Genomic DNA, 21793 nt, shown 5'->3' with positions numbered 1-21793 from the left:
TGAAGGAGGATGAGTATATATGTAGGGGTGAAAGGTAATTACTATGTATGTAGGACTGAAGGAAGATGGGTATGTATGTAGAGATGAAAGAGTATGAGTATGTATGTAGAATGAAGGAGGGTGAGTATATATGTAGGGATAAAGGAGGATCAGTATATATATAGGAGTGAAGGGTGATCAGTATATATGTAGGAATGAAGGAGGATGCGTACATATGTAGAAATGAAGGAAGATGAGTAAACATGTAGGGACAAGGAGGATTGAATACATATGTAGGGATGAAGGAGGATGAGTGCCTATGTAGAAATGAAGGAAGATAGGTATACATGTAGGGATGAAGGAAGATAAGTGTGTATGTAAGGATGAAGGAGGATGAGTATATATGAGAATGTATATATGAGAATGAAGGGTGATGAGTATATATATATATGAATGAAGGGTGATCAGTATATATGTAGGGATGAAGAAAGATGGGTATACATGTAGGGATGAAGGAGGATGAGTTATATATAGGGATGAAGGAGGATGAGCATGTATATAGGAATGAAGGGTGATCAGTATATATGTAGGGATGAAGGAGGATGAGTACATATGTAGAAATGAAGGATGATGAGTATATATGTAGGGATGAAGGAGGATGAGTTATATATGTAGATATGAAGGAAGATCAGTATATATGTAGGGATGAAGGAGGTTGAGTACATATGTAGGTATGAAGGATGATAAGTACATGTGTAGAAATGAAGGAAGATGAGTATACATGTAGGGATGAAGGAGGATAAGTTTATATAGAGAGAGAAATGAAAGGTGATCAGTATATACATAGCAATGAAGGATGAGTACATATATAGAAATGAAGGGAGATGAGTATACATTAGAGATGAGAAGGATGAGTATATATGTAGGGATGAAGGAGGGTGAGTATATATGTAGGATGAAGGAAGATGAATATGTAGAAATGAAGGAAGATGAGTACATATATAGAAATAAAGGAAGATGAGTATACATGTAGGGATGAAGGAGGATGAGTATATATGTAGGGATGAAGGTTGATCAGTATGTAGAAATAAAGGAGATTGATTACATATGTAGGGATGAAGGAATATGAGTACATATGTAGAAATGAAGGCGATGTGGGGGTAAAGGGGGATGAGTATGTAGGGATGAAAGGGGATATGTACATACGTAGCTATGAAGAAAGATGAGTATATGTGTATGATGAGTATACGTATATGTGTATGGATGATGGGGGATGGAGTGAATACATAGGGCCTTCTGGGCATCAGTTGATGGGTCCTGACCTAGTGGGATAGGGTCTCTCCTAAGCTTTCTAATGTCTGACTGAAGGACTTGGCTGCCCAGACAAGCCATGACATGGACTGCTTCATAACAAGTTGAGATTTGAACAGGGACTTGTGAGAAGGGTCGGTGATGAAAACTGAGAGGATCAACTAGTGCTCTCCTTCTCCCAGTCTTGATCCAGCACTATCACTTTGCACTCCTAGGTCCTTAACTCTTGGGGTTCCAGGGTTATTCACTGTCCTTACTCCTGTGGAGTTGAGTTTCTGAGGACACAAATACTGAATAAGGCACAAGATGACCAGGCCAGAGAACAGCAAGCCTGATTTCTGTTGACTGAGCCTAGTAAACAAGCCCATGTTCCAACCTTCTCTGACTGTGTAAAAAAACTACTCCAGACCCAGTGGGGGTGTAGGTTGGGTTCCCTGGGAAGCAGACTCTGAGATGGAGAAAAGTGTGCATGGTGTTTATTAAGAACTTTATTTAGGATCAAGATTTGGAGAGGAGGAGAAGGGAGCAGGAATGCGTTCAGTGGCAGCCCCAGTTGGCCAACAGGGAGTTCTGGGGCCAGAATGACCCTTGAGAGTTACCCCAGGTTGGGCTGAGATGACCTAGTCTTTATACCAGGGGTCAGCAAGTTACGGCTTATAGGCCAAACCCAGGTTGCAACCCATTTTTTAACTAAAGTTTTATTGGAACACAGCCACACCCATCATGTACATGTCATCTGTGGCTGCTTTCATGATACATTAGCAGAGTTGAGTAGTTGGGGCAGCCTCCAAGGCCGGCAAAGCCTAAAATGTTTAGGATCTGCCATTGATAGAAGTTTGGCAGGCCCTGTGATGTTCCCTCATTGCTCAGTCGCTGAATGGACAGTCTCTGATCTCTGTGGCCTCGGCTGGGCTGGAGGGTCCCCTTCCAAGGTGCCTTCCTTGCTCAGGTCTCCTTGGCCTTGTTCTCCAAGGACATCTCTTTCTCCTGGGTTTCTCCACATGGCACAGTGGTTTGGCATCATCATACTTCTTGCATCTTACCTGAGGGCTTCAGGAGGTGGGACCTGGAGGCCCCCAGTCCCGGAAAAACCACAGCAGGGTTGGCAGAATCACTTGTGCCATTGGTCAGAGTGGTCACGGGGCCTGCCCAGATTCAAGAGGTGAAGGCACAGATTCTGCCCACTGCCTGAGGGAGGATGGCACAATCACGGTGCAGAAGAGCACGAGGATGAGATGCCATCAGACCGTCTTCGGAAAAATGTGGAACGTCATGGCAGGCCAGGTGGCTGCTCGGCAGTTCTGTGTCAATCCTCGCTCACCCAGGCCACAGCTGCAGTGCCCCTCCCTCCCCAACTCCACGTCCCTCATCTCACGTGGGGAGCTTGAGACGGCCATGGTGAGAATGTGACACCTCAGGAATGGGCTCTGCCCACCCCAACCCCAAAGAGCCTGCTGTGAAACCCGCACCTGCACACGCCTACCACCGTGGGAGGACTTCTGGTTTGAAGCCACCTGGGAAAAAAGACAGCAGCATTGATTGAGAAGGGTCTCTGCATGTCCTGGAACCTCAGGACGACTCCGTAAGCTATGATGTTTTACCCTTTATTTTATAGAAGGGGAGTCTGAGGCTCAGCGAGGTTGGAGGCCCTGGCAGAATTTGAACCACGGTCCTCTCGTTTTTGCCATCTTGCCTCACAGAAGACAGAGCCGGCAGGAGAAGGAGATCGTGGATCTGAAGAAAGCTTAGGTCGGCAGGGAGGGAGAGAAAGCTGGCCAAAGAAGAGCGGGCAAAGCCTGAGGCCGGGGCAGCATGGGGTTGCCAGAAGGCTGGACAGTGGAGCCCCCGGAAAGGACTCAGGGCCAGCAGGCTGCGCCAGCTGTGGGGGTGCTAGAAGATTCACCCCAACCAAGCAACCAAACTCCAGATGTTTCTCATTGTCTGAAAAATGCATCTCCGTACTCTATGACAATGCAAGCAGGGTGTGAGTGGGGGGATCGGGAGGCCCTGAAGAGGGCCACAGAGAGGAAGCCGGCGGCTGGGCACCACATTCACAGCAGAAGTTTCACTCCTTCCCCTCACCTTCTTCCTGGGAAGCACAGCGGTTAGGCTTAACCAATGGGCCGGTGTAAGGAGGAGAAACGGGCAGGAAGGGGCTTTCATATTGGATCCTGGAGGAAGCAGTGGTATGCTACAGGGGTGACAGTGGCCATCTTTATAACAACTCGTTCCCACAAGCTGGACCTTACCCACGTGCCAGCCTTGCCAGTTACACATGTCTAGTACCTTTCATCCTCATAACCTTCAAGGGAAGAGGTCTTATGACTCCTCTGGGGAAATGAGGCTCAAGAGAAGGGGTAACCTTCCGGGTTTCAGGGTGAGCTCATGGCAGAAGTTAAGACTTGCACTGGATGCAGGCACTTGACTTCTCCACTCCACATGGCCGCGGTGCCTGAGTCAGCTCCAGTGGTGCGGGGCGCCCCAGAGAGCACGGAAGCCAGGGCTGGAGACCCGGGGGTGATGGGAGAGCTTTCTTTGGGTTGGGTTGGTTCACAATCTCCCACTTTTTCTTTTTCCCCTGTATAGTTGAAGGATTTTCTCTCCCCCTGCTGTTTAAGAATAAGATGAAAAAGTGAGAAGCAGGAGGCCTTGCCTTGTTCCCTGGGGAGACAGTGTGGGGGACCTGTGAGGCCGAGGGCACCTGGGAGGGGAGAGGGTGGGGCAGACTGCATCTCCCAAGAGCAAGGTGGGGAGTGCAGGGAGGGGTCAGGAGGAGAGCATGGCCACTCCTGAGACTGGGTCCATGCAGGACAGCTTTCACTTGGACTGCTGGGCGTCCTGGCTGGGCCCAGGCTCTGCTGTGTCCCCTGGGGGATAGGGGAGGCTTGTGGACTGTTCACAGGAGGGTGCGGCTACCTCCACCAGGCCCCTGGGATAGGAGAGTCATTCCATCATCCCCATAAACCATTGGGAGGCCTGGCAGCAGGACCGTGGAATTAAGACATGGGAAAATGGTCTCAGTTTTTCAGGTGCTTGTTAAAAATGCTGAGTTTCCTGGTCACCATTCTTGGAAGCCCTCCCACAGCGGATTGAAAGTGAGGCTCAGAATCTTCATTTTTAAAGCATCCTCAAACAATTCTGATGCCCACAGACTCTCGACCGTGCTAAAGAAAACACCGACCTGGAGGGTGAAGGCGTGTGGGATCTGAAACTTTTAAGAAAACAGCTTTTTTGTCATTCTTATCTGATCTTATGAGCACCAATTTTCTTAACTCTAAATGGATGTAGATACGGAAGGTATAATGTTTAGGGAGCTCTGTTGCCCTAAGAAAGATAATGAATACAGCAGTTTGTGCATAATTGCACTTAATTATTATGTTGTGAATATATGGTTAAACTTGATAAAGATTAACTTATAAAATCTCTTATTAAAACTTCCCTGTTATTTGCCATTCATCGCTACCAGTTTTTAGGGGAGCTTGTTCATCCATCCACCTGATAAGGTTTTGAGTGCTTGCTGTGTGCCTGGCTCTGTGCGGGGAGTGGGGCATACAGCAGTAGCCAATAGCTGGGGTGGGAGGTGCCGACCACTCCCCTCCACCCACTTACAGTCTGGACAGAGAAACAAACTAAATAAATCTGCAACCAACCACGTACATTTTGCTTTTTTTTGTAAATTTTTTTTTTTTTTTTTTTTTTTTAGTTTTTTTTTTTTTTTTTTTTTTTTTGAGACAGTCTCTCTCTGTCGCCAGGCTGAAGTGCAGTGGTGCGGTCTCAGCTGACTGCAACCTCTGCCTCCCGGGTTCAAGGGATTCTTCTGCCACAGTCTCCCATATAGCTGAGACTATAGGCATGCGCCACCATGCCCTGCTAATTTTTTTTTTTTTATTTTTAGTAGAGACGGGGTTTCTCTGTGTTGGCCAGGAGGGTCTCAATCTCTTGACTTTGTGATCCGCCCACCTTAGCCTACCAAAGTGCTGGGATTACAGGTGTGAGCCATCGCTCCCGGGCTACTAAATAGATTTTTATAAATGTGTTAGTATTTACATACAAACCAATACTAAACAAGAAAGGAAAAAACCCTTATCAGACCATATATTGTGAATTTGAATTTTAAAGAATTAATTAAACATGCAGGTTACAAAATTTTCAGGTACTCTCTAATTGAAATAAGAAGATATACACTATGAATTCTGTACAAAGCTGGCTTGCAGATTTTTTCTTGTCATTAGACTTAAGACATCACCTGTAAATACATTTAATTAAAATGTTTTAAAGATACACTGACATTTTCTTCACAACGTTTCGTCTCTGCCCCTCTTCTCATTTGTGAACACAGAACCTTAGGAAAATGGTTCCCAGGTGCTTTCCAGCACAAATGTGTCCGAATGCAGAATTGTCAACAACCTGCACAGAGAATTCTGACTCCATGCTTGGTAGTTTCAGCATAATCTTTATGCTGTTTTCTTGTCTGATGTTTGAGCACACCAGTAGTCTATGAGAGAAGGAATCAATGTGAAACAGAATTGTTACCAATAACCTCTGCTTCCGGGTTCTCAGCGTTGCAGGTGGCGAGCTGTTTGACTTCTTAGCTGAAAAGGAATCTTTAACTGAAGAGGAAGCAACTGAATTTCTCAAACAAATTCTTAATGGTGTTTACTACCTGCACTCCCTTCAAATCGCCCACTTTGATCTTAAGGTACGTTTCAAAGTATAAGCCAGATAGAAGCTTGTGCAGATCACAGCCTTGGTTGTTTCTCTGCTAAGAAAAATTGAGGCATCTGAAAGAGTTACATTATTTTTCCTGTACCAGCTTAACAAACAGAATTATCAATATAAATCAGCAAGCATAGAATACATGCCTCCCACTGGGATGGCAAACCTTTTTGTGAGATAGAGGCTTAATTGATAATTGATTACATTCTGGAATTCTTGGTAAAGAATACAAGGGGTCTTAGGAACCAGGTTTTTTTAGTAAGGGGAATGCTCTTGGCTACTTGGACATTAGCCAGCAGCCAGTGACTGGCGCTGGTTCCTTCTGTGGCTCTGGGCATGTTAAGATAGAAAATGTGTTGAGTGATGCAAAGGCTTGTGGCTTGACTCTGTCACCAATAATCAAGCAAACCAAACTCAGATTGGCTAATTGGGACATTTGCCTGGCTGGATGCAGAACGTAGTTGGAGATGAAAGGGCATGTAAGCCATCCTCCCAGCCATGACAGAGGTGTGGTCTCTTTGGGAAGGGAAGACACAACAGGAGCAGTAGGAAGTGGCAATTGTGAGAAGTTCCAGTTGAAGCCAGCGAGAAGTGGTCTGGTAAAGCAGTGTGCGCTCCGTCGGAGGAGATGGTTCAGACCTGTAAAGCTGGGACAGGATTTCAGAGGAGGGAGGACTGTCCCCATTCTTTTTGTAGCAGAGCTGTCAATGTCCCATTCATGTCCCCCCTGGCCCCACAAACATGTGAAAAGACACACACTCATATACAACCTAAAAGAGGGCTTGCTGCGAATACCTGTGACTCTTCCTGGCATCTTGTTTCTAGCCCTGGGAGCTGGAAATGCAAAAGAAAAATTTCCACAGAAGCAGCTGTCAGCCGTGGAGGATGGAGAGATGGTGGATAAAGACCCCAGCTCCCTCATGCTATAATTGGAATAACACTGAGTTCTCCTTTTCGCCTCCCATTCCCCTAGTTACCCCCACCTTGTTAGGACACTTCGTAGCAACTTCCTTCTGTTTCCTGTATCTCCTTCTGCTACCAAGTGTTTCCTGGTGTCCCCTCCTTGTCTCAGGCCTGCTTCAGGGAGAACCTAGAGCAAGACATGTATTTCCTTCTTGAAATAAGAAGATATACCCTATGAATTCTGTACAAAGCTGGCTTGCAGAATTTTTTTCTCGTCATTAGAGTTAAGACATCACCTCTAAATACGTTTAATTAAAATGATGTTTTAAAGATACACTGACATTTTCTTCACAACGTTTCGTCTCTGCCCCTCCTCTCATTTGTGAACACAGAACCTTAGGAAAATGGTTCTGTGTATACTCTTTCCTGGTATACTCTTTCAACCACCCTTTCTTCCTTAATTTTTGGCCTTTTTTTTTTTTTTTCCCCTTTCGGGGGTGGGAAAAGAAGAACTGTTCTGCCATCTTGTCCTCAGCATAACATATCATAGCCTTTTATTTCTCTCTTTTTTCAAGCCTGAGAACATAATGCTTTTGGATAGAAATGTCCCCAAACCTCGGATCAAGATCATTGACTTTGGGTTGGCCCACAAAATGGACTTTGGAAATGAATTTAAAAACATATTTGGGACTCCAGAGTTTGTCGGTAAGCTCCTTTGCTCCTGTGGTCATTTACATCTCAGAAACATTATTCTGGCAAACCTCCCCTGCTGGAAGATTCTTTCCCTGTTACATGTTCCTGGTTGTGGCATGAAGATAGAATTGGTTAGTTTTCTTCCTCCCAAGCTAAATGAGTGTTTGTTTCCTCTTAGCTCCTGAGATAGTCAACTATGAACCTCTTGGTCTTGAGGCAGATATGTGGTAAGGAGTACGTCCTTGGTGGTGTTTTCTTTCTGATTTATTTGACTCTTCTCCTGATGTGTTCTTTTGTTTGTTTTGTGTTGTTTTTAGGAGTATCGGGGTAATAACCTATATCCTGTAAGTACCAGAATCCACAACTCATACTCTCTTCTCTTCTATGAGACCATAGGTTTAATTAACCATTAAATGTGCTGTGTTGATCTCTTTAGCTTATGCATGCTTTTGATATAAACATATTCGTTTTACACCCTCAAAACATGTTTAGTTTATACTAATTAAACATGTTCTCCTAATTTGAAATGAGTCATCAGAAACTGTAGCATAATCACTGAAAGAAAGCATAGCTGTCCATCACTGCCGAGAAAACAGGTTTCCTGTAAACTACCAGATGCTGTTCCAAATTAACTTGTTCAGTGAATCCTTTTGCATGAAGCTGAAGCTTTTGGTCCTGACAGTTAAAGGCCTATGAAATATAGTCAAACTCTCAAGAGATGATTCAGGCACCAGCTTATAATCTTACTCCACACTCCAGATGTTATAGGAGCAAAATGACAACTTCTTGTTGAAATAAGGGGTCATCATTAATGTTCTGTGCCCAACTTCATTTTTAACAGCCTAAGTGGGGCTTCCCCATTTCTTGGAGACACTAAGCAAGAAACGTTAGCAAACGTGTCCGCTGTCAACTATGAATTTGAGGATGAATACTTCAGTAATACCAGTGCCCTAGCCAAAGATTTCATAAGAAGACTTCTGGTCAAGGATCCAAAGTGAGTGTCCATGTTCCTGAAAGGTCCTTGGCCACGGCCTCAGCCAGCCCAGAGCCCGTGCCTGTTCCATGCACAGGGCCGTGTTTCTCAGACCCTGCTTGCTTCATCTGCCAAAGGGCAGCATGCCGCGTGAAACGCTTCAGAAAATGCAAGCAGGGCCCTCTGCCCCCGCTCAGTCAGTCCCTGCAGGCACAGTGAAATAATCACAAAAGGACCGATGTCGTTTTTGGCTTTCTTCCCTGAACTGCATTTTCCAGAGTATCTGCTTGGCAGGCCCAGCCAGCAGGAAAACAACCTTAGTATTTGCTGCTATGGTCACAGCATTTTTTCCTTTTTCCCCCTCCCCTCAAGGAAGAGAATGACAATTCAAGATAGTTTACAGCATCCCTGGATCAAGGTGAGTTGCATCTTACTTCACTGTTTAGATCACTTTCTATGTGATTGGTTTGGGCACCCTGGTATTCGTGTGTCTTAAAGTACTGCTAACCACAGGTCACACCTGGAGTGTTAAGTTTGCTCTTTGCATCATATTTTAAGAAAAGCTGACAGGTTAGACTGTATCCTAATGATCCCAGAGGTGGGGAGAGAGGAATAAGCCAGCACAGAGCAGGATTGTAAAAGGCCAAGCCCACTCAACAACTATGTTTGGAGTGACCTGTGGGGTGTTGGCCCTAACAGTATATTTAAAATTTTATGTTGATTCCAGCATGCAAATATCAATCAAATCTGGATTTCCAGCTTCTCTTGGGAAATCTGAAGATCTGCTGACACTGAGCCCTCATTCCACATGGCCTTGGGAAGTGGCACAGGCACCTTGGCGCTGGGGAACAGGGTCCTCTGGAACATTACACCTTTACATTACCTGTCTGGCCTGATTGACATTTGGATTAAAGTTGCTTCAATCCAGGGCAGAAAGGATGAGGGGTGGGAAAGGATGATAGTTACAGAATAAAATCATGAAACAAAGAAGTGGACATCACAGAAACAGGCTTTGGGGGCAAATAGCTTTGCTGTGCGAGCTCCCGGCGGTTACCTGGGCTCTCCTAGCGAGCTGTGGTGTCCCCTCCTCCCAGAGGTGGAAGACAAAAGCTAAACACATCTACTGGAAAAGATACAGTACAAGGAATTCTCCTGCTATAGGCCAAAGTAACTTTGCTGACCTCTGAGATCCCTCCAAGCTCTACATTACTTGGTGATACCCAAGTTCGAATGCCTCATAACATAGCCTCACCATGAATATTTTCATTCCCAAACTATCAATGTGGAAAGTCGTGATTTAGTTTGACCCCAAGCTCTACTTCTCCCCAGTGTATATGGATGATACGAAACCCTCAGATATAAGAGTGAGCCGGCTAAGACTAGGTGCCTAGATATTCCATGTTATCCCAACTTCCTATGCTAATTTAATAAGGTGAATGCATAAGCATCCTGATTCAAAAAATTGTCATATAACACATTTTTGTAATTTGAGAGCTTTAATTTTTTTCTTGGATTTTTATTTTAGCCTAAAGATACACAACAGGCACTCAGTAGAAAAGCATCAGCGGTAAACATGGAGAAATTCAAGAAGTTTGCAGCCCGGAAAAAATGGAAAGTAAGATTGTTTGTTGTGGAGGGATTAACAAATTCTATTTCCTGTGTAGAGCAGTGTGTGGTCAGGGTCCGTCTCCTCTGATACTGGCAATATGGAAAATACATCCTTTCCTCTTTTTAATCCACCCTGTAGTGCTCTGCACCATTACTCTATTTTCAAAAACAAGCAAAAACAATATTTTAGTCACTTTAACTCATACCATCAAATGTACTTTTGTAGTTTTTCCATCGAAACCATTCTCAATGCAAATTTTTATAGCAGCGCCATAAAATTATAGTGAAATCTTTTTCTAATACTACAAGCCACATTTTAAATAGGTTCCTTCTTTGTGGTAAGCAGCATGAGATTACATTTGTGCTGTAACTCGTGTAAGTGGGTCTCTCAGCCCTGCCTTTATCTGTGAGTGGTTGGAGTGGGGGTGGGTTGGGGCCATGAGCATTTGCAGGGTGGCCTCTTCTTCCTAAGTGTGGATGGCCTCCACAGGGCCTGGGTGGGACATAGACTGGAAGGCATTGCAGACATCCTGGAAGAAATCACACTTCAGGGCTAAGAAGGTGATGGGATGGTTTCCTGTGCCCAGGGTCATGTCAAACCCAGAGGAAGTGGGTACCTACCGTGTCTTCCCAGCTCAGGGCCAGAAATGTACCTCATTTTCACACCTACCGATTTTGGGGTGCTATGGTAGGGATGAGGAAGACCACAGCACTAGATTTTCAAGAAGTCCTCAGAATTAGGCTTAAAGTAGAGAGAGAGCAACCATACATTTCTCTTTCTCGCTCTCATTCTTTAACTGTGCTTTTGCCTTTGAGAGTAAATGCAGAAATGTTTTTTCTATAAGAGGCCCCCCAGCTGTTCACTTCCATCAGCTCTCGCGTTTTGGTCATCACATTGTCTACCATCACTGCTTATGTGGCACAAAGGACACAGAGCAAGGCCCCTGCATTCTGTGCTTCTCTGAGGGGGGACCTGCAAGGGTCAAATCACCTTCTCCAAAGAGCAGAGAAGAAAATAGAGAGAGAGAAAGGATGTGGGGTGTCCAGCTCTGTAGTTCAATAATGAAACATGGAAGGAGAATCTCTATATCCTGTTGTCTTGATTTATAACACCTTTAAAATTATTCCTTAAGCAAATACAACCCAATTCGCTGTAGCATTGCCCACCTGGGAGAGTGTGTGCTCATGCCTGTGAACACGATCTCAAAGGCTTTGTCGTTTGTAGTCATTTGACAATTGTTACATAAGCTGTCTCTCCTCCTCTCACCCTACCTTTTTTGTTTTGTTTTGTTTTTAAAAAAAAGCAATCCGTTCGCTTGATATCGCTGTGCCAAAGATTATCCAGGTCGTTCCTGTCCAGAAGTAACATGAGTGTTGCCAGAAGCGACGATACTCTGGTAAGCAAACCCGTGTGCCCTGGTGCTCCTTTCTCAGCACTGGGTACTCAGAATGTCCAAGCTGTCCTATTCGTTCAACCTCCCAGGAACCTGAAGTTGTGGAAATGGCAAGCCTATTCTTGATCCCCTCAGGGGGGTTTGGGGGTGCTGATTTATGCACCCTCTTGCTTTTTTCCTCTTTTTTTCTCTTTGATTTAGATGCTGCTGTCCCCTCTCATAGCCCCATACCTCTAACACTACCTTCCACCTTGATGCAAACATAGGCACAGACCACCCCCCCAACACACACGCGCACACACACACACACGCACAGCAAATGCACATACACAGAGACACACTCGCTGATGTTTTGGTAAAAGAGGGGCTAGCCAGCAGAAAAGAGCTTATTCTAATTTGCATGAACCGTTGCCGCTGACATAGAAGAATCTTGGTTAACAGCACAGAAGGGACGGACAACCGCCACCTCCTTCCCACACACATGCACCAGAGAATCAGGAAGAATGCAGTGCTGCTTGCTGGTGTGTCTCGTAGCAGACCAGAAGGCCTAACTCACTTGCATTATTGGCCTGGTGTTGACTGCCCAAGGCCCTTGAGAATAACTCCAGCTTTCTTAGTTTTAATGTGAACTTTGACAAAGTGGCAAAGATTTATCAAATTTGTTTTTCAGTATCCTCTAGTTATGTTTCCTTTGTGATTAGAAATGCATTCATTTTCTAATTTCTAGCCTTTATTTTCTTTATTTTCCCCCCTAATCCAAACGGAAACCTAATCACAGATAAGCTCTTCAGATATGAGTAGAAGCATCCGAATTCAACAAGACTTTCCCCTGGCAGTCAAACAATGGGCCTTTATTAAGTCAGGAGGTGAAGGGGACTCCAGACGAGGCAACCACGGTTGTCCTGTAGGAACTACCCTGCCCCTGTAACAGAACAGTCAGCATTTCCCCGGTGGAGCCGAGTACTTCAGGGTACTTCAGGGTGGGAATTGCAGACACCAGCTCCCCATTTTTCCCCTTAAGGTAGTAGTTTCACTGAGGCTCCACATCTAGCCTTGTGGAGTGAAATAGGATTGGAGATATTTTAAAAAACCAAAAAAACGAAAAAACAAAAGAGAAGCAGGTTAGGGCGAAAAGAGAGAGAAGAGGAGGCTTTGTTTGGGAATCATTAGAGGGTGGCTGCGCAACCAGCGAGAAGATAAAAACTGTGACTCTAAGTAAGATAATGAGGATGATTAAAGATTGCAGATTGAAGTCACTGAATATTCAACTGGGAGACGTTACATGTGTCACAGTGAAAAGTTTAGGATGGGAGAGGGACCAAGGGTCGTGTAGGAGCTCCAGGTGGAAAGATACTCTGCCAGAGGTCAGATTCCCTCATCTCCATATTCTAATCATGGGGTGAGTCATGACAATCTGCTTTATTCCTTCTGTGTTCCCCATTTCTCTTGACTTGCGCTTTCATGTAAATGCCTCTTAGTCATTGACTTGAATTGTGACAGAAAAGCAAAACCGGTGGCATTCTTAAACATGCATTTTATACAAATATTACTAAAGCCCACATGGAAAGTGCTTGGATTCAGATCTGTAGAGAAGAGAAAGCAGATGGAGAGACATGCTTTCTCCATTCTCCCCCACAAGCAGAGATTCAGCCTCTGTAGATTCACTTTTCCAGATTTGAAATTCCAGTGGTCATAATTCTATGTTTATCACTTCAAAAATTTTGTTTAGAATTTTTCTAGCTGATTCCTTAGTTTTAATGTGAATTTTGACAGAGTGGCAAAGATTTTTCAAGTTTTTGTTCACTACTCTTCCGGTTATTTTTCCTTTGTAATTAGAAATGCATCAGTTTTCTGATTTCTAGCCTTTGTTTTCTTTATTTAGAGCTTATTTTTAAAATTTTTGTTTTTTTTTTTTATAATTGGGACCAGCTTTCAGAGAATTTTGCCATGTTATTCTGTACATAGTGATGGAAGAAATACAAGTGATCAGAAAACAATTCTGTAATTGGAAACATTCCAAATTGAGAATATCTTATTCAAAGGCATCATTTCTTTGCTTCAGTAGGTTTTCCTTTTTCTTTTTCTTTTTCTTTCTTCTTTTTTTTTTTTTTTTTTTTTTTTTTTTGAGGCAGCATCTCGCTCTGTCGCCCAGGCTGGCTGGAGTGCAGTGACGCAATCTTGGCTCACTGCAAGCACCACCTCCTGGGTTCACGCCATTCTCCTGCCTCAGCCTCCGAGTAGCTGGGACTACAGGCGCCCGCCACCTCGCCCAGCTAGTTTTTTGTATTTTTAGTAGAGGTGGGGTTTCACTGTGTTAGCCAGGATGGTCTTGATCTCTTGACCTCGTGATCTGCCCGTCTCGGCCTCCCAAGGTGTTGGGATTACAGGCGTGAGCCACCGCACCTGGCTATTAGGTTTTTCTTTTTCCTTTTCCAGAAAGAGAGTATGTTATACCTAAAAATTTTCATGGTGGTTTTAGGAACTATGTTTTGACAGATTCTTAAGATAAACACAAAGGGTTACTTGTCGTCATCATCATTTGAAATCTGGATCTCAGACATTGTCTCTGGGCTATACTGCAGATAACATTAAAGCCCAGGTAAACAGTAAATAGTGTTCGTTTGCAACATGGAAGGAGCAAAAATTTCCCTCCTAGGTCCCTTCATGACTGTGTGGTTTTGGGGAATAAATGGCTTACTTTCCTCTGAATCCCCCTGTTAACAGGTGAGCACAGGTTTCTTTTATGTTGGTAAGAGAATCATGGCTAGCAATGTAACTCTGTTTCCATCTTGGCTGTCTCTCTCAAGGATGAGGAAGACTCCTTTGTGATGAAAGCCATCATCCATGCTATCAACGATGACAACGTCCCAGGCCTGCAGCACCTTCTGGGCTCATTGTCCAACTATGATGTTAACCAACCCAACAAGGTCTGGTTCTGTTCTGCAGCATAGTGGAGGGGTGGGTCACAGTGACCTTGCTCTTCCATATCAAAGGAAGGACCCCATCTGCTTCTCCATTCTCCCTTCCAATTGGAAGCTCCATACTGTGGGGAAAATCACTTCTGTTTAGAGTGTGATTTGAGTTACAAATAGGGTCTTTTTGCGTTGAGGACCTTCCTTCATTCACATATTGTATCTCTACCCATGAAATTTGGGATCTTCTCATCCTGCTAATGAAAATGTCCCCGATGAGAATCCAAAAGGGGAAGGAAAGGTTTTATACCCTTCTACCTGTCTTCTCTTCCTGCCACTCAGCAGTAGCTCTATGTCTGTTGAGACAGGGGAAGGTGTGTGGGAACAGCAATCATCATTTGGGCTTTTCCTTTCCTACCAAACCTGAAAATTAGTAATTTTTTTTTCTTGCCTATTCTAGCATGGGACACCTCCATTACTCATTGCTGCTGGCTGTGGGAATATTCAAATACTACAGTTACTCATTAAAAGAGGCTCAAGAATCGATGTCCAGGATAAGGTCATAATTGTTTTATTGAAATGAATTGAATTTTAAAGTATTATCAAATGTCTCTTAATTATCAGGGTAACAGAGGAAAAAAAAATGTATGTCCTAACTTGTTTCTCAGTTTCCTGTAAAGGAAGATAAGCTACTTTTTCAACAGCTTGGTACAGCCTGACACGTGCATTAGAGAGTCAAACATTTATCATTTATCCTCCCCGTGGCACTGCATTTCTTTGTACACTACCCAGATTTTCCTTCTTACCGATCACATTTACTCGACAGTGTTAGATGCCACACATGAAAAAGTTTTATTATCTAATTATTCACATCAGAAATGTGTTTGCCTGCTTCTGTAGACGTCAGCAGAGCTGTAAGTGGAGTAGATCCGGTCCTCTGCAGTAAGGGATTCTTAACCAGAGGGGGAGATGAGGGTTTACAAACAGAAAACAATTGTTTATTTCAAAATCATTTTAGATTTACAAAACAAAGTTGGAAAGGTTCCAAAAGAGTTCCATTATCTGCGTCACCCGGGTGCCCCAATGCTAGCATCCTGTGTAACCGCAGTACATTGTCAAAGGTGTGAAAGAGAATGAGGGCTTCGTTCCTCTGGGGTTTGTCATCACGCAGGAAGGGAAACCCAGTGACTCTGAGGGATGCATGCGTCCGGCGCTGTCAGCTTTTTAGAAATGTGACCCCAGGTTGATTTTCCTGCAGGGTGGGTCCAATGCCATCTACTGGGCTGCTCGGCATGGCCACGTCGATACCTTGAAATTTCTCAATGAGAACAAATGCCCTTTGGACGTGAAAGACAAGGTAAGGCCACTTCTCTTAGGAGGAACCTGAGGATGCATGTGAGAGTGAGTGCTGGCCTACCATGTGCATCGGAACCCAAAGGAAAGGAATCAGCACCAACATTCACCAGCAGAAAATTTAAATTGGAAATTTCTTGTTGCCTGTGGTTTGATTTAATATTGAAATCAGCCTTAAGCCAAAATCTTCTAGGTAGTTGCCATAATACGCACGCATTGGATTATAATCCCCATAACTTAAAAACCTCAAAGTTCTAGTAGAAAGACAACCAGACAGAGACCCTCAGTCTCGATTCGATTTTCTTCCTGACTCAATCTTGTGCTTTTAAGCGGATCTCTCCTATTCTCTTCTTCTCTGAAGTGGCTGATAATGCTGACCTGACAATCACAGACACTAGAAGATACTAATGAGACAATGCACATAAAGTAATAAAGTAAGGCTTTTGTTTTGGCACAACGGTGTTATAAAAGTTACTGACTTATCAAGATACTTTGTTTTCATATATGTGTGTTTCATTAAGTTCATACAACAATCCTGTGAATTAATTGGCTGTGCGGGAACCTGAACCTGGGATTCCTACCTACTCATCCATTATTTATTCTACTGTACAACACTTCTCTGCTTCCAGTATTGGCAGACTAATTCAATATGCTTAGTCAAGCTGCCACACACAGTTGCATGGATTGTGCACTGCACCATATCTGAGGGGTAACATTGCTATCAGAGACACATATTTATTATGGCAGCTCTCTGGAAGGTGGCAACCATATATCTTGTTTTGTCTTCTTAAAATTTGTTTATGCTGATGATTTTCTGTGGGGTGGATAGAAGTAAAGTATATTAAAGGATCTGCACCTGTTACTAATTCTCAGAAAGTTATTACATGGGCAAATAGTGATATTCTTTAAAATCTCTGAGAATATACGAAAATAAATTTCTAATCATAGGCAATGAAATGAGAAGCTTGTTAATAAGTAAAATAGTTCATTTAAGTAACTGCTGAATGAGGAACCCAATCGTAAAGAGAATGTTGTGTTTAAAAAAGAAGAAAATCACACAGCTAGAAGTGTCAGTACATAAAGAAGATTGAGAACAGCCATCATGGAAAAGGGAGAGCCTTCTCCTGAGTTGTTTGCACTTCACAGGATGTGCCAAGTGTGTGGGCTTAATACTGACTGTGTGGTGGACACCCCGACCCCAGATCCCCATCCTAGCCATTATCGGGGCATCTGCCCGAGGTGGGTGGGTGGAACCAAAGGGGATGGAGTGGAACCAGGCAGGCCTGGGTGTAGGCCTTGGGTTCTGGTCTCCATAGCCTGCTCACAGATGTGGCTCAGACTCACCAGCTCCTTTTCTTCTGCAGTCTGGAGAGACAGCCCTCCACGTGGCGGCTCGCTATGGCCATGCTGACGTGGCTCAGTTACTGTGCAGCTTCGGCTCCAATCCCAATATCCAGGACAAGGTGGGTCGTGGCTGACGTCCTCCCTTCCTCTGCTCTATACATGAGTGTACAGGCAGCCAGATGGTACAGTCGGGGCCTTTAGAGTTTTATCCAAGCTAGGTTTTCTGTCTTCCACTACAGAGGGCAAGGACTCAAAAGGCAGGGACTCAAACAGAAGTACTAGCTAAGGTGTGCAAGGTGCTAATACCAGGATCAGGTCTAACCACTTCATTCATTCATGCATTCAGTCTGCTGAACAGCCCTATGAGGTGGATGACTATGATCATTCTCGTTCTGGAGATGAGGAAATTGAGGCAGGGAAAGTTTCTGTCACTTTCCCAGGCTCACAAAGCTCAGAAGTGGTAGAACTGGGGCTTGAACACACACAGTCTGGTTTCAGAGTCCACGTTTGTCACCACCGCACTAGGATGGCCTCTCATCGGTGCATTTGTGTATCTAACGATGTTGATCCTGAAAATACAGGCCTCCCGGTCTGTAAGGACTGCCCTTGACTTGTGTGTGGCTCTCCTAATTACTTTCTTGCCAGAGCAACAATACTGTTCCCACTCACCTTGTGCTGTAAACATGACAGAAAGCTAGAGGCATCAAGGTTGCTGGAAGAATTCATGCTCAGGGAAGTGCTCACCTACTATTAGTAGTTTCAGATAAAGTCAGCGAGGCACTTATTAGAAAGATGCTATAATGCACCTGCATGAAGCCTCTATTGTTCAGAGAAGCAGGGCCGATGGTTTCAGCGGGCTCCCAAAAGTCAATTGTCAGTCATATGCTGAGAAAGCCAAATTCATCAAACACACAAGTGTTGAGGAAGGAGAACGAATGAAGGAGAGACATCAGATCTACCTCTTAATGCTGGTGGCTTACACTCATGTTGTTATTTTATTCCAGATTAATATTTCACTCCAGTACCTATGAGCTCTTTCCCTCTGCTGCCTTGGTTGCATTTCTGCCAAATTTGACAGGGACTCTCACCTTGCTTTATACTTTGTTTCTCATTGTTGTTTTCTCCTCCTCTCTGCACTTGTCTCCTTGGCCAGGAAGAAGAAACCCCCCTGCACTGTGCTGCCTGGCACGGCTATTACTCTGTGGCCAAAGCCCTTTGTGAAGCCAGCTGTAACGTGAACATCAAGAACCGAGAAGGAGAGACGCCCCTCCTGACAGCCTCTGCCAGGGGCTACCACGACATCGTGGAGTGTCTGGCCGAACATGGAGCCGACCTTAATGCTTGCGACAAGGTGCCTTATGGGGGAAGACTCATACGCACTGGGAAGTGATCTAGGGGTCTAGAGGGACCACAGGACTCCTCAGTTTCTTTCCCTAAGATAACAAACTTGAATGCAGCAAACTGTAATTACCCCTTCTCTTCTCTGTTCCAAAGATTCTGTGAACTTTTCTGTATTGTATATAATAATTAATATTAATTTGTGGCATATAACAAAATTCATGAATTGATCAAATGACTTTGGTCTCTAAATTTTTAGCTTTAAAGCTTTAGAGCAGGTACAGTGATGCTCACTGAATCCAAGACAATCCTCATTGAGGACTAACACTGGCAACACACGATGAATTTTTAGATGAACAAAGAAATAGATGTTTTACTTATTTCTATCATCTGCTGTGTTGTGAAAAGACAATAAACCACTCTTGTCTGGCAATCTCGATGCTAGACCAGGTGTTCCATGTTTTTACTTAAACAAATTCAGCCTCATCTGTTTCTATTGTGATCTGTACTTAAAACAAGGCTATGATGTTGCTATGTACAGTTAGATTTGGGATTCTGCAGTTGATTTAATATCTGCCCTTTGTGAAGTTATTTTCTTGGTATAGAGCAATGGTTCTTTCTGAGTAGGGGGGTGGGGGCTGACTTTGTCCCCAGGGATGTTTGATAATGTCTGGAGATACTTTCTGGTTGTCACAACTAGAGATGAGGGTTGCTACTGGCGTCTCATCGATCCCAGCCAGTGGTTGGGGATCCTGCAGCCCACAGGGCAGCCCCCTTCGGCAGAGAATCACCCAGCCCCAAATGCCAGTAGCGCTGAGGCTGAGAAACCCTAGCACAGCTAAGTTTTAAAAATGTTTCAGAACTCTCCACCAGCTCCTAAAACTCGACACATCGATTCGTCAGGGATTCTGTAATAGGTAGAATGAAGGCCCGGGCTGGTTTTCCACGGGATGCAGAGGTTAGACGTGTTAAATCTGCTTCTCATTTGTATGACAGCCCTTGAGCAAGTTGTTTCACAATACTTTCACATTTTTCCTGGTGCAAAGTAAAATAATAGGCTCTCTATTTAGGAAATTGGCAAAGATTGCTGGGCAAATGTTTTTAAAAGTGTTTTACAAATGCTTTGATTAAAGAGGCCATTGGAGTATCAACAATTACTTATGTTCTATCTGATTGTACTGCCGAAGCCTGAGTGAATCAAGCTGGTGTTAGCTTGGGATGTGATTATTTAGAGAGGAACACGGAAAGCTCCGCATCCTCCCAGTCCTTACCCCTGCTATAGGAGTAAAGTTTCTTCATTTAAATCCTCCACTAGGCCTTTTAGTAGTGATCTTGTTGCCAATTAAACCTCACTCAGTGGCGGCAGGAAAGGTGGAGAGATGGAGGCCACATGCCCAAGCGTAAAGTTCTCATGATCTCTGGGGTTTGTTTGCAGGACGGACACATTGCCCTTCATCTGGCTGTAAGACGGTGTCAGATGGAGGTAATCAAGACTCTCCTCAGCCAAGGGTGTTTCGTCGATTATCAAGACAGGCACGGCAATACTCCCCTCCACGTGGCGTGTAAAGATGGCAACGTGCCTATAGTGGTGGCCCTCTGTGAAGCAAACTGCAATTTGGACATCTCAAACAAGGTACGCACAGAGCACAGGATCCCTACAGCTTCCAAGTGTGTCCGTCCACCCGATTCTGAGTCCTGATTCTGTGTCCGCCCGCCTGATCCCAGGTCCTGATTCTGTGTCCTCCCAGCTGATCCCAGGTCCTGATTCTGTGTCCTCCCAGCTGATCCCAGGTCCTGATTCTGTGTCCTCCCAGCTGATCCCAGGTCCTGATTCTGTGTCCTCCCAGCTGATCCCAGGTCCTGATTCTGTGTCCATCCACCCGATTCTGGGTCCTGATTCTGTGTCCGCCCGCCTGATCCCAGGTCCTGTTTCTGTGTCCTCCCACGTGATCCTGGATTTTGGCCAAGTTTCTATTTGCATGTGTTTGTTGTTGAAAGTGAATGTTACTTATATGGACATGTACTTTTTTATGGGGTTTTGCCATCTTAAGTTGCATTTTACATGTGACTTTTGAATAATTTCATAGATAAACAAAATTACTATAATAAGTGCTTTTTGCATAACTCAGTGTACACTGATGGGAATCGTGTGTGTGTATGTGTGTGTGTGGTGTGTGTGTGTGTGTGTACATGCATGTGAGCATGAGGCTCTGTAGAGGAATCAGAGAGGCATGGTAAAATTCTAACATCTTTCTAGAGCACTAAGTCTTCAGGAAAATGTCTAAGGACATTAAGATTTGATCCCAGGACTATATTTCTCTTTTTTATTTTATTTATTATTATTATTATTTTTTTTTTGAGTCTCACTCTTGTCGCCCAGGCTGGAGTGCAGTGGCCCAATCTTGGCTCGCTGCAACCTCTGCCTCCTGCGTTCAAGCGATTCTCATGCCTCAGCCTCCCGAGTAGCTGGGACTACAGGTCCGTGCCACCACGCCCTGCTAATTTTTGTATTTTTAGTAGAGATGGGGTTTCACCATGTTGGCCAGGCTGGTCTCAAACTCCTGACCTCAGGTGATCTGCCCGCTTCATCCTTCCAATGTGCTGGGTTTACAGGCGTGAGCCATCACACCTGGCTCTATATTTTTCTTCTTAGCTTTCCACATTGAGAGTTTTATGGGCAAAAGTTCCTAGTACCTTTTTTTGTGCTAAATAAATGTGGTAAGACCAAAGAGATGCTATCATTTGGTGAAAAATGGATAAATGAAAATAATTGTGCTTTTAGGTTCATAAAAAATGTTGACTTCTAGATTTTAGCCACCACCTTCCCTTTTCTCTGAATCCCATATAGATTTTCATTACCAAACAACATAGACTTGGAGATTCCTGTGATTTTTGGCCGTGTAGCTGTATTAAAGACAAGCATTATGCTTTTACGATTATGCTAAAAATGAAGTCCAAGTACAATTAATTTTTTAATTTCAGGAAATGTTTATCAATGGTTTATACAATGCCAGTAGGATTCTAGTATGGTTTGTTGGAGGTAAAAGAATATCTGGGCTGGGTGCGGTGGCTCACGCCTGTAATCCCAGCACTTTGGGAGGCCAAGGTGGGTGGATCACGAGGTCAGGAGTTCAAGAACAGCCTGGCCAATGTGGTGAAACCCCATCTCTACTAAAAATACAAAAATTAGCCGGGCATGGTGGTGCATGCCTGTAATCCCAGCTACTTGGGAGGCTGAGGCAGGAGAATCGCTTGAACCCAGGAGGCAG

At 44.2% G+C, this 21793-nt stretch overlaps 1 protein-coding gene across 6 annotated transcripts in view; it reads left to right on the top strand.

Moving 5' to 3' along the window:
* The window catches only part of DAPK1 (death-associated protein kinase 1), a 214833-nt gene that overhangs the window by 137889 nt on the left and 55151 nt on the right, over positions 1 to 21793 (top strand). For 5 of the 6 annotated variants that reach the window (XM_011945873.1, XM_011945872.1, XM_011945871.1 and 2 more), the window contains exons 4-17: positions 5851 to 5989; positions 7485 to 7614; positions 7781 to 7829; positions 7920 to 7946; positions 8444 to 8596; positions 8948 to 8993; positions 10101 to 10190; positions 11488 to 11580; positions 14385 to 14504; positions 14950 to 15048; positions 15748 to 15846; positions 17207 to 17305; positions 18340 to 18537; positions 19960 to 20157. In XM_011945873.1, the coding sequence (XP_011801263.1) occupies positions 5851 to 5989; positions 7485 to 7614; positions 7781 to 7829; positions 7920 to 7946; positions 8444 to 8596; positions 8948 to 8993; positions 10101 to 10190; positions 11488 to 11580; positions 14385 to 14504; positions 14950 to 15048; positions 15748 to 15846; positions 17207 to 17305; positions 18340 to 18537; positions 19960 to 20157 (1540 nt within the window). The remainder of the gene's footprint in view (positions 1 to 5850; positions 5990 to 7484; positions 7615 to 7780; positions 7830 to 7919; positions 7947 to 8443; positions 8597 to 8947; positions 8994 to 10100; positions 10191 to 11487; positions 11581 to 14384; positions 14505 to 14949; positions 15049 to 15747; positions 15847 to 17206; positions 17306 to 18339; positions 18538 to 19959; positions 20158 to 21793) is intronic. The other variant, XM_011945876.1, reaches the window with a different exon arrangement.

Source organism: Colobus angolensis, unplaced genomic scaffold (genome assembly GCF_000951035.1).
Source record: "Colobus angolensis palliatus isolate OR3802 unplaced genomic scaffold, Cang.pa_1.0 Scaffold246, whole genome shotgun sequence".
Taxonomy (NCBI): domain Eukaryota; kingdom Metazoa; phylum Chordata; class Mammalia; order Primates; family Cercopithecidae; genus Colobus; species Colobus angolensis.
The sequence above is the reverse complement of the archived record's forward strand: the minus strand, read 5'-3'. Positions and strand labels throughout refer to the sequence as shown.